Genomic DNA, 13330 nt, shown 5'->3' with positions numbered 1-13330 from the left:
GTAAAATTTGGCATTTATGGTTGTTCCCCTTGGAACTAACTCTGGTCACGCTATGCCCTAAGTATCGAAAGAAACAATGAGTATGACTTTGATATTCAGGTTTGACTGACATGCCTTTGTAGGGTGAGAAGATTCACTGGTTTGAGTTCCCATTGAGAAGTTGAATTACTGTCTCAGTTTCAAATGCATAGACCCAACTCCACTTACAATTTTGGACATGAAGTCCAGACCTAAATGAAGATGATCCTTCAACTCTGTTCAAACTGACACACAATTTTCCTTTTGTTTATCACTCAAAAGTCTGGGAACATATTTGGTTAGTGTACAGGTGCCACTGTCATTTCCTCCCTTTTAAGGGTCATTTTTGAATGATGCATTGGAAGAATGGCTGTTGATAAGCCCCCGTGTCAGCTCAAATTTATCTGATTTTACCATCATGGTCATTTGTGTGCGGTGGAATCCCCCCTTATATGTTGGAGGAAGTAAAATGTTGCATGCCTCCTCTCAGAACATGAACTCTCAAAATTTTACAAATAAATTTCTCCTTGATTCATTATGGGTTTCTTATAACATCTGCTTCTGAAGTTAGATGAGCCTTGAAACCATAACACAGCGTGCTGCTCTTTCATTAATCTTCTCCACCCTACCTGGAGGTGCTATCAGATTAATAACTAATTTCATAAATCATTCAGTTCATAAATCATTGTTGTGGATACATGCACCTAGATTCTTAACAGTTGTGACAATTTCAGTGTTGACTCATGGATTATGTCCTCGAACAATGATGGGTCTTTCTGCCTGTTTACATGGAATGCATTAAATTTATGTATATTAAGGAGTAATTCGCAGTCCCTATAGCAAGTATGAATCACCTGCTCATCTTCCTGCATTTTGCGACAGTGTTACTGAAATGTAACTTTATTACATATGTTATCATCCAGCCTCGTGGGACTTTCAGTGTTATTCACCAGGCAGTTTATGTATATATCACAAGTGGTGATTAACCTCCCATAGGTTACACTGAAGGCCACTGTAATGTTTCATAGTTTTATATGTTAAGAGTTGGTGTCCTGCAGTCTAATCACAAAACCAATGTTGAGTAACCTCAGATTTTGTTCATTATGTGAAAGTGGCCAAACATCTTTTGGGAATGAGGAAACATGTTATCAATCTGGGTGCTGCTATCAACTGCCTCCTGGTTGTCATGGGTCAACAGAACAAACTTCTTAATTCACTGAATTGTGGGTGTGTATCTATAAGTACTCTCTTTCTTCCAGTGATATTTTGAAGAGTATCCATTTTCTTAAAAAAGCCATTTTAAGTGTATAAAGTCATTCTACAGACCCCTTTCTTCAGTAATACTTTTTGCCCTTCGTACCCAAATTCTGAGGGTACCTATTATGTGTGAGTAAATATAAATCCATGTGGAACAGCTTGTGATATATTGCATCCCCCAAGGTGCCACTAGATTTATTACAAACAAAAATTCCCAAGAATGAATGATACAGCAGCTCTTCAAGCTCGATAATTCAGCTGTGGCAGTTTATTGGTTTAGGCTACGTGCATGTCAACAGCTTAGCTGCTATTAAGAAAATTCTTTATTTTTTACTAATTTTTGTGTTCATTGAACTTCATTAAGTGACAATGTAACATAAAGCTTAAACATAAAACTGCATAGCTTTGCATTGACACTGACTGTTCTGTAGATATGATAGGGTTTAAATTCTGGTGTTGACTTCATCCTTTGAGACCAAATTGTAATAAAATCAGTAGAAATTCACCTGGTGGTGGATTAATTTAATCATAGGATCTGAACCTTTGATTATCACTCAAACATGTGGCTACAGTGCCACCTCCATCAACACAGCAGTAACTCATTATGTTTTGAACATCTGACCCTCGTTTCTGTTCCTCATCAGTTACAATTTAAACTACACTGTCACTCAGCAAATAAGTATCTCTGAGATGTGAATATCTATGAGTGTATTCACTGTAGTCCAGCCATCAGGTTTAAATGAGCAGATGTGTGTATTGTTACATCAGCTGGTTGTCTCATTTGGAACATGGTTAGGAAGTAAGCTATGTACAGAATCCTTGTTGATTCACAACATGAGGTATTTGACTGCAAAACAATCATAATTTGTGAACATAAACTATGATCTATAATTTACAGTAGACTGACATTATCAGTACAGAGCTATTGTTATGAATGTAGGTGTGATAAGCATTACCTGCTTCCATAATCAAGGTCACTAACACTCACTTATATGTTGATGCTCATTTGGGAGGTAGCTGGTTCGAATTATGATGGTCAAAGAAATTTTCACCACTAGTAATTGGCCAACAAGGGAAGGAGAGTGGTGCAAGTCTTTTTATTTGATGCCAGTTTGGTGCCTTGCCCTTGTGTATTGATGAAGACGATATGAAATGATTAGGATGACAGACCCACCCTGTCTCTGAGTGAAGAAAATCTCTGCCCAGCTGGGAATCGAACCTGGGACCATGCGATCTAGAGACTCTAACTACTAGACCATGGGCTGCAGAAGTCTTACATAGTGAGGGCATGTGACACTATTGCTGGTGATCTGTCCATTTGAGGAATATGTTACGCTCAGTGACCCTGCCGGTGCTGTTTGAGAGGGGAAGACTATGTGCCGATACTGGGTTTCTTACTCTCCCTTCTTGTTATCATGCAGCACAGCCATGACACCAGTCCATACACACACTTTCTTTATAATCACTCACACTAAACAAATGCACATAAGACACAACTCTCATAAAATTCTGCAAATTATAGTAACAATAATGGTGGTGGTGGTGCTGGTGGTGGTGGTGGTGGTGGTGGTGGTGGTGATAATAATAATAATAATAATAATAATTATTATTATTATTATTATTATTATTGTAATAACAAAAGCTGGCATAATTATGTAACTATTCTTAGCATTTATGCATAATAAATTTTTTTCTTCTCTGTTAAGTCTCAATATGTACAACAAGCAACAAAAGGATGGAAAATATATAAAATAGAATTTTAGTACATTTATGAAATAGACTTGCAATGGTACTTTATATAACAGTGCACAGTGGAAACTTGTTTCCAGCAAATTAGTGGTTTTATTTATTAATTTTTTCAACAAAGTAAAGGAGTCATTTTGATATGCACTGAATATAAACTTTTATCCTCTGTGCTGTTGTTTGAGATTGGAGCAAAGTCACCAAGAACTTCTTATCATCTTCCAAGAACTTTATATTTTATTAAGATACCAAAGAATAAAGTGGCAAGTACATCATTGAAACCTCCTGGCAGATTAAAACTGTGTGCCAGGCTGAGACTTGAACTTGAGACCTTTGCCTTTTGCAGGCAAGCACTCTGCTGACTGAGTTACCCAAACACGATTGACAACCTGTCCTCACAGCTTTACTTCTGCCAGTCCCTCATCTCCTACCTTCCAAACGTTCAAGCCTTGACTCGGCACACAGTTTTAATCTGCCAGGAAGTTTCATATCAGTGCATAACTCCACTGCAGAGTGAAAATTTCATTCTGAAAACATCCCCCAGGCTGCAGTTAAACCATGTCTCCACAGTATCCTTTCTTGCAGGAGAACTAGTCTTGCAAGTTTCACAGGAGAGCTTCTTTGTGAAACTTGGAAGGTAGGATACACGAGGTACTTGTGGAAGTAAAGCTGTGAGGATGGGTCGTGAGTTGTGCTTGTGTAGCTCAGTCGGTAGAGCACTTGCCTGTGAAAGACAAAGGTCTCGAGTTTGAGTCTTGTGTGTGTGCGTGTGTGTGTGTGTGTGTGTGTGTGTGTGTGTGTGTGTGTGTGTGTAAAACAAATTGATAGTATGATGTGAAAAGAAATAAAAGAGACAGTAGTTTTTACGGCATGCAGAATAAGTGTAAGACACTGGTGTTGCAGGTGTGATTTGACTGTAGACTTTGAATTCACCTCATAAGTTTAGCAGAATTTTCTTTTGATGCTTTGTCAGTAGATCATATCTAGGCAACATGATGAAATGTATCTTCAGTCGTGATTTATGTCAACAATGTGCAGTATACTTTTGAAGTTACATTTCGGCTGACATTGATTTCTTTCAGGTTATAGATATAAACTGTGTTGTCTCCATCAATATGAAGCAAATATGTAGTGTGTACGAGTCACTCTTAGTATACGAACTGCATTTTATCTGTTATACAGGAGACAATGACCATGTTGCTGTGGTTAAGGTCACCAAAAATGCAGCATAGTCCTCTTGTGGTGTCTTTACCAAGTAACAACCATACAAGCCTTTATGAAAGTGCAGCATGTCGGCAGCTGATGACAGAAAACTTTGATACAATTTGTAATGCAGTTTTGTCACAACGCATAATTCGAAATCCACATATCCAGCACACACTTCTTGCAGTCCTGCCCCGCCTGTCTGCTTTCAACAGGAAGAAGTTTGTCCAAGCGTAAGTAGCATCTGTTAAAAGCCATGCAGACAGCTGTCTTACCTAGTAGGAAGGCCTACTTTTTATTTCAGTTTTCAATATTCCAACCAAATCAGTGAATTAAAATTTGAGTTGAGGTGTACAATATTGTATGCTTTAATGATTTTGTTATTTTCTTCTGATACTTGACTCTCTTGAGTTGTTATGTTGATAGTGCCTAATATTAAGATGAATAAATGAAATTATATACATTTGTTTGTTAGTGTATATAAGTACCTTCATATTACTTATATAGACATGGTGATTACAAGGAAGTTGCATTTACAAAATGCTGTAAAAATGAACTTCTGATCAGAATGATGTCAAACTTGAACATAATGTTATTGAAGAAGGGGGAAACATTACGAAAAAAAAATAATGTAACAAATATTTTAACTGCTGTGAACAGCAGAATATGCAAAATAGGATACACAGCTGTTCCTCAGTTTGTGTCTGAAAAGCTCGACATGACTGTCTCAATGGAGGAATGTGTGCTGCTGGTAAAGCTCTTTTACAAGAACTGTGAATGTGTGCCAGTAGCTTTGTAAAAGTCCCAGACACTGAAGGGTATGAAAAAAGGTGTTGGTCTGACGTTTGTCACTGGTCTGTAGAAAATAATTACAAACTTCAAAAAGACATTTTTAAATTTATTTTTCTATTTAAATGTGTAGTGCAGCAGAGGGTAGAAAACAATTAACCTGGTGTCAGTTGAAGTGTGGCCACAGTATTACAAGAGGAGTCGAACAGTGGTATGCAAACATGCAGTGCACAGGGATTGCCCAAACTTTGGAAAAACCTGTGAGCACATTACATAAAATCCTACAAAACATCCTGCATTGCTGTCCACACAAAATTACCCATGTTCAGAAGTAGCTTCATGCTGCCCTGCTAGTAATAATTCCTTGCTCATGTGTATGTGGGAAATGAATGCCCATGGAACATTTTGTGGTGAAATGAATCCATTTCTGTCTCCAAGGACATGCCAGTACACCAAATTGAGGAATATGGCAATGGAAAATCTGCCTGCACATCAACCAGTACCACTTCATTCTGCAAAGGTAACTGGGTGGTGCAGCTTGATGGCATCATTTATTGTAGGGCCATAATTTTCTGAGGACATGGGTCCTGAGATCGTGTTACATGTCCTGTCACGGGCAAACACTATGAAAGTCTTTTGGCGCCCAATGACATTACAACCCTTCAACAGCCTGGACGCATGTGTACGCTCATTTTTATGCAAGGTGGCTCTCAGAACCTCATCTTAATCTGTTGTTAATTGTCCTGACGCCAAAAATTGCACAAAAAGCAACAATGACACCAGTTTTTAACTATCCTCAGACCACTCACAGTGGAGTCATCTGAAAGATGCTGTGTTCATTGCCCTGTTTCCAAATTTAGCTGAATTGAAGGCAAGCTTTGCACAAAGTGTTCTGTACGTGATCCCTGAGATGCTCCAATCTGTCATAGAACATGCTGTTTCTTGATTTGAGCTTGGAGCAGGATTTCAACTTGTGGCAGAAAATGATGGACAGCATACTGAATACATCTTGTGCCAGACTCATGACAGTTAAAAACCAATGTAACTGTTGGCTTCTATGTGGTTTCTTGGACAATTAAAAACCGATTTAATTATTGCTTTTTATGCAGTTTTAGCCCTAAGGACAGTCGAAAACGGATGTCATTGTTGCTTTTTGTGTGATTTTTGGTGTCAGGACAATTAAAAACATATTCTTACCATCTGATGCGGTAGTACTTTGCCATAGTGATGGGCTTACCTAACAGTGCCACTACTGTTGAATGCTAGACTTTCACGGTCTTGCACATTTGTACAGTATGGTTGGTTTAAAGTGCAACTCCCATCATAGTTATCATACTGTGATTAATCTGTCATTTGTAGCTGAACCTTTTTACATTATGATGCTTACAGCGCCATCTGCCATGAAAATTTTCGTTACATTTCCCCTTCTTCGATAATATTCCATTCAAACTTGACATTGTTCTGAACAGCAGTTCTTTTTTTGCAGTGTTTTGGAACTGAACTTTGTTATAATCACTGTGTATATTAAAGAGAATCTCTGTATTTATAGTATGTTATATTAAACTGAGTGTTTGATTTTTGTGTGAATCTCTGTGTTTAGAAATAGATTGGAAGTTGGGACAATATAAAATGTTAAAACAGGCAGGTAAAAAGGGTCTGTAAATAGCAAAAATATGCAACAAAGTGTAATACAGAAAAATCTTATGCTGTGCTTGTTTATTTACTAGAGTGCATGTTAAGATAATCACAAAAACTGCATATTCATGTTAATATCAAGTTATATTGTGTTTTTAGATTAAATTTAAAGTTTTGAATCAAATTGTAATTGTACTTAAAAACAAAAAAAGAAGAACGTGTTTCTTGAAAGAATATGCATTACAGTGCTGTAGTGGCTAATCAGATGTATATGACAACCAAATGCTTTTTTATATTTTCTGGAGTCATGTTGATTCTCATGTCAGGTAATACATTTTTCATCTGGGGGGGGGGGGGGGAGGGGGGGGGGGGAATGAGCTCTCAACATCTACAGAGGTAATTGGAGCAAACTTAAAACACTAAACTATTGCAAGGCACATTTTTACTGCAACAGGACTGTCACATTGTAGAATTTTTGATATGCTTCTGACAATAGAAATTCCAGGTTGGAATATCAACACTGTAGGAAAAGATAGACTGCTACTTAATATAAAGATGGCGCATTAAGTTGCAGACAGGCACAATTAAAAGGCACTTACACATAAGCTTTCAGCCACAGCCTTTGCAAGAAAAATAAACACACGCTGTACATTCACTTAAACAAGCACACCTCACATACTCGTGACTGCTAGCTCTGGTAGCTCTGACCTGAATGCCTCTGGTCTGAGTTGCCAGAGTTGGTGGTTATGTGTGCATTAGGTGTGCTAACTTATGTAAATGAATAGTGTGTGTCTGTCTTTCTGCGGCCAAAAGCTTGTGTGTAAGTGTCTTTTAATTACACCTGCCTGCAACTTAACATGTCATCTTTGCAGTAAGGAGCAATCTATCTTGTCCACTTTGTTGATGTGATTCTAACTTTGTCAAGATCAGGATGTTTTGGAAACACTGTTTTACACTTTTCCATAACTAAAGAAACTCATTTCCCTGGCAAATCCTTGAATCTTTGCACTGCATCAGTCAACATTTTCACTGACTGCATCAAAGGCTGCCCTATTTCTTGAAGCTGGATAATCAGTTGTGGCAGGAAACCAGATTCTGCTGCAGTGAAAGTTAAACAATTTCTTACTTTTGAAGATTTGAGAAATTTCTTTGCTGCTGCAGTTGAAGATGCTTCATCCCCTGGAGCAATGACCACCTTAGTTCATCATCATCATCTTCTTCTTCTTGTTGCTGTTCTTCTTCTTATGGCATTAGAACCCTGCATGAGTCTTGGCCTCCTCAATGAGTTTTCTTCATTCTGCCATCTCCAGTGCACTTCTGCACGGTCCTCTAACTCTGAAAGAGTTTATATATTGTTCCACGTTGTCTGTCTACAGCTTTCATGACTTTTCTCTCTGTTTTCTTTGATCTCAGAAGATTTGGTCAAAGCCATGGATGAAAAGATTCATGAATACCAGCGATCACAATTTCAACTTTAGCATTGGAATTTCCAGGTGTGAGTTGAACAACTTTGCACAAAATTGTCTCTGCAAAGTTGCAGTTTTGAAAATGGTGCGCTGTTGGTTTCCCAGGCGGCATACTGGGAAACACAAAACGGAAACAATGACTTGTTCTTGTGGTTTTTTGGACCAATATCATAAGAAGGTTATCATCACTGGGGATAAAAGGTGGTGTTTCTCACTTGACCCCTGACTCTAAAAACATGTCTGGAATGGTATCACATGACATCACCAGTCAAAGTCAAGACCAGACAGACAAACTCATCATACAAGTTTATGTCAACCATGTTTTGGGATAGATATGGAGTCTCATTAGTTGTCTTTATGCACCAATGGACTACAATAAATACAACCACTTAGTGCATTACCCTGACTAAACTTCGATGTACAATGTAGAATAAACAATGTGGTCTTCTGATGTCTGGAGTTTTGTCGCTGTTTGACAATGCCAGATCCCATTCTACTGTTCACATCCAAAGTCTGATCAGATCTTTTGGGTGGGAACGAACTATCCATGCACCATACAGTCCAAAGCGATTTTTGGTAGTTCTGCTACCTAAAGGAGTTCCTCAGTGGCAAGCGCTTCGCAACAGATTATGAGTTGAAAGAAGCAATTAAAGACTGGTTATCCTCAAAGGTAACAGGCATCCATGGCTTAGAGATACAAAAGTTTATGACATATGTTTTAACAAATGTAGAAACTATGTATTAAGATAGAGGAACATGTAAGAAATTAAATAAAAACAGATTTTTTGAAAAACCTGTGATAGTTTATGTTATATAAGAAATCAGACCTTACTTTCTGAATAACCATCGTAATTTGTCCCGGTGCTCTTTTGAAAGATGCTGGAATTATGTTGCATTCTTGACATAGAAATGTTACTGTGTGTTCATACATGTAAGTTCTAAGTGTTACGGCATGATCCTTAGCAGCTTCAGTACTTCCATTTATGTAACAAATGAACTGGTGAAAAGGCAGCTGTGTTCATATTAAAGAAAGGTTATAAACTGCCCTCCAGTCTTCTTATAGGCAGTTTCTATGTTTCACCAGTTCTTTACACCCCCCCCCCCTCCCTCCCTCCCATACCCGTCTCCACACACACACACACACACACTCACACTCACTCTCACTCACTCACTCACTCACTCTCCTCATCTGTTATGTCCATTTTGTGTGAGCACTTAAAATGTCTTCTGATGCCTGATAGAACTTGAATTGTAAAGAGTATTTGCTGCCTCTCATATTTTTATAGTTTGAGCTTTTTGTGCCATATGTCTCTGCCATTTTTTCGATTTGGTTTCCTCTGATTTGCCGTTCCTTCAGCTCATCGTTCATGAAAACTCTGAAGGTATCGTTAGAGAATTTGTGTCGCCATTGGTATTACTCTTTCAGTTGCATATTGGATTTTTCCCCATAAGTATTTTCATTTTCTAATTGCCAGCAGATTTCAATTTATTACATAAATTTTCTATGTGACAGATCTGTCCTGATTAGAATGTTGATATATTTGCTCACTCCTTAGATTTGATAGAAAATTTTGTAGTCCACAGCTACACATTTAGACAGAATTCAGCATCTGTTATAGCTTTATGTTTTCTGTTTTCAGACATTTGAACAAAACGATGTTGTTTCTGCTTGGAAGTCTTCGAACTCGTGAGAAAGACCGTAGTGCTGCCTTTACAACAGTTGGACTAATTGCAGTGGCTGTTCAGGAAGATATACAGAGTTACCTGCCAAAAATAATGGATGTTATTCGTGCTTCTCTACCATCAAAGGTAAATTTAGACACCAGTGTGTATAATTATTCAAGCTTTTTCCATTTACGTTGTATACTTTTTTGTGGAGAGATGTGATTTTGCTGGTACTATAAAATTGGAAGCAGAGGTACATCAATGCCATCTCTCTTGCACACAACAAGATAGACATCACAGATAGAGTAATATGGGGATATTTTCTTCAGTGAAGATGATATACTACTTGGAATTAAAGCTTTACTTTTCAGTCTCCTGACTTTACTGTAGTTGTGGGATAGAAGTTTTGAGGAGAAAGGGGTTGGGAAGAATCAATTAAAAATTAGAGCAATGTGAAAGATAAGCAGTGGGTTCCTATAATAACAGGCGCAGGTGAATATAAATTTTGGAAATAGAACTGATCTGTTACAAGGTGGTCATGCTCATGGAAAGTACAGTTACGTATTGCGTGATACATGACATACAAGGACTTATGTGGCAAGCAAATTATCTTTCTTTGTTGCTGAAGTGGCTATTGTTTGTCTCTGTTGACTGTGTTTTCACACAAGACCAGGATTCAAGTCTCAAGCAAATTATATTTCCATGTTGGGGAAATGGCTGTTAGTCTTCTCTGCTGATTGTCTTTTTACAAAATATATTCATTTTAATAAATCACCATCATCCTGCATATGATAGGTGATAAATTAGAGGAAAGGTCTCTGTAAGTTTTGAAAAATATTTGGTTAACATAATGTAGAAATTGGGCATATTGCCATTTGAAAACTACAGTCAGGTTGCAGCACATCATCCAGCGAGACAATCACAATGCCACATTGGTAGCACCACAACTCATGACACTGCTCCTTCTCCTGGAGAGATAGTGATCCACTGTTGTAGAAGTTCTTGTTGGAGCTCACTACGGTGCCCTGGATCTACATCTTGTCAGCCACCCTCTGTATGGCACCACTGGCAGGTCTTTGCATTCTGGTTATGTTTCCACAACCTCTTCACAGTAATGAGCATTGAAGGTAGCCCTTCCTGTCGAAGCTTCAAAATTGCTGACAGAATCTTCAGCTTTCTTGAGTCTTCCATCATCTATCTGCACATGAGTAGGGATTCATGCAGAGAGAAGGGATGACATCTCTGCACTTTTGTATTCCTGACGAAATGTAATAATCCTTGACTTAATATGTCATGTCCGAAAAGTTTCAAAGGATACAGTATGGCTTCAATTAATGCTTTAGTAACTTTTCAGATAGTACCATTTTTCACATAAACAGAAAAATCCATACCAAGCCTCCTGGGCTGTATCTCTCTGTCTGGTGCTTGGCATTACAGCACACTCAGTCTTCCTCCTGGGCGTCAGAGCATATCTGCCGATGTCTTATTAAAGTGTTCTGTGAGGATATTTGTCTATGAGTGTCAGGTATTTGTCATCCTGTGGGTGATGTCATGAGCCACCTTTTATCCTAGTCTCAACCAGAAAACTTTAACACAATCAGAAATCATCCCATAGGGTGCTCAGTGCTTCAGAATGATGTCTTCTACAAGGAATTTTGCAATTTCTGGAGCTCCAGCAGTTGGCACAGCTTTGTTGCCAGCATAACAGGTGAAATATTGCGGTGTGTCATCCATCGATTCAGGTTCGGTGATTTCAGGGACATCCTCGAGAGCGGACGGTGGAATAGTGATGTTTCAGGCAAGGTAGTACCAGATGTCCCTGAAGTAATTGCAGCACATGCCTCCATTGTTGACATCCTTATAGTGGCTCTCATAGTGTCTAGTGTCCCAGTAGTGACATGGGCAGTGATGCCTGCATCAGATTCTGTCTAGAGTCTTCACCAATCCCTGGTGACCAGATGTTGGAGCATCATGGAAATACTTCAGGGTAGCTGACTGTAGCTGTGATGGTATGATGAACACCAATTAGTGCCCTGTTGGATCATAGTTCCTGATGTATAAAGTTCCATTTACTTGTTGGAATTCTCCTTTGTTCAGTGTTCAGCAGCTGAGATTTCATCTATTCTACTGATTTCCACCAAAAGATTCCATGAAAGGCTGTCTGCGTCCTTGTGTTTCTGTCTGCTTTTGTGTATGATTGTGATGCTGTACTCCTTAAGTGTCATTGCCCATCTTGCCAATATACCCGATGGCTTGTTCGGGCTATTCAGCCAGCATACATAATGGAGGCCTGTCAACAATAGTGAATGGTTTGCGAAGTAAATACAGCCAGAATTTGTTGATGGCTTAAACACCTGCAAGGGACTCTTTCTTGGTTGTAGAGTAATTCATTTCGAACTTGGAGAGTACTCTTGGAAGCATAAGTTAACAATTGTCCAAGTCTGCAAAATAGGTATTAGTTGCTTCAATCACCTCCTCATTTGAATAAAATCTTTGTCCCGCCAGCCATTTCTTCAAATTGGGGAACAAATAGTAGTCTGGAGAATAGGGGGGATGTGAAATGAGTTGAAATCCTATTTCCATTAGTTTTGCGACCACAACTGCTGAGGTGTGTGCTGGCGCATTGTCATGATGGAAAAGGATTTTTTTGCGGTCCAATCGCCGGTTTTCTCTTGCAGCTCGGTTTTCAAACAGTCCAATAACGATGAATAATATGCACCTGTAATAGCTTTACCCTTTTCCAGATAGTCGATCAGGATTATCCCTTGCAAATCCCAAAAGACAATCGCCATAACCTTTCCAGCTGAAGGACTGGTCTTCGCCTTTTTTGGTGCAGATTCTCCCTTGATAAGCCATTGTTTAGATTGTTGTTTGGTCTCAGGAGTATAGTAATGTATCCATGCTTCATCCACAGTGATGAAATGATGCTTAAAGTCCTGCAGATTCTTCCTGAACAGGTGCAAACCATCCCTGCAACACTTCACATGATTCCGTTTTTGGTCAAGTGTGAGCAATCCCGGAACCCATCGTGCGGATAGCTTTCTCATGTCCAAATGTTTATGCAAAATATTAAATACCCATTCATCCGAGATACCCACAGCACTACCAATCTCACGAACCTTAACTCTTCTGTCATCCATCACCATATCATGGATTTTATCAATGATTTCTGGGGTTGTAACCTCCACAGGGCGTCCAGAACGTTAAGAATCACTTGTGCCCATATGGCCCCTCCGAAAATTTTGAAACAACTTATAAACTGTTCTAATCAAAGATGCAGAGTCACTGTAATGTTCATCAAGCTTCTCTTTAGTCTCCTGAAGCGTTTTGTGTTTCATTAAGTAATGTTTAATCACCACACAAAATTCTTTTCCATCCATTTTTTGACAATCACTCGACTTCCTTGATTCACACGAATGCCAAACGCAAAGAAATAAACCAATATGGCATAAACTTGGTGTGCGTTCTTTCCAAAGATGCTACTAACTAAACATAATCTCGATACGTGCCGGTGGTGCCATCTCTCGGACTTTGCATGGACTTTTCAAATGCCC

The 13330-nt window shown here is 38.7% G+C and overlaps 1 protein-coding gene across 2 annotated transcripts in view; it reads left to right on the top strand.

Moving 5' to 3' along the window:
• The window catches only part of LOC124594853 (serine/threonine-protein kinase mTOR), a 264014-nt gene that overhangs the window by 48208 nt on the left and 202476 nt on the right, over nucleotides 1-13330 (top strand). For both annotated transcript variants that reach the window (XM_047133312.1, XM_047133311.1), the window contains exons 7-8: nucleotides 4201-4454; nucleotides 9752-9920. In XM_047133312.1, coding sequence (XP_046989268.1) covers nucleotides 4201-4454; nucleotides 9752-9920 — 423 coding nt within the window. The remainder of the gene's footprint in view (nucleotides 1-4200; nucleotides 4455-9751; nucleotides 9921-13330) is intronic.

This window comes from Schistocerca americana, chromosome 2, assembly GCF_021461395.2.
Source record: "Schistocerca americana isolate TAMUIC-IGC-003095 chromosome 2, iqSchAmer2.1, whole genome shotgun sequence".
Classification (NCBI taxonomy): Eukaryota; Metazoa; Arthropoda; class Insecta; order Orthoptera; family Acrididae; genus Schistocerca; species Schistocerca americana.
The sequence above is the reverse complement of the archived record's forward strand: the minus strand, read 5'-3'. Positions and strand labels throughout refer to the sequence as shown.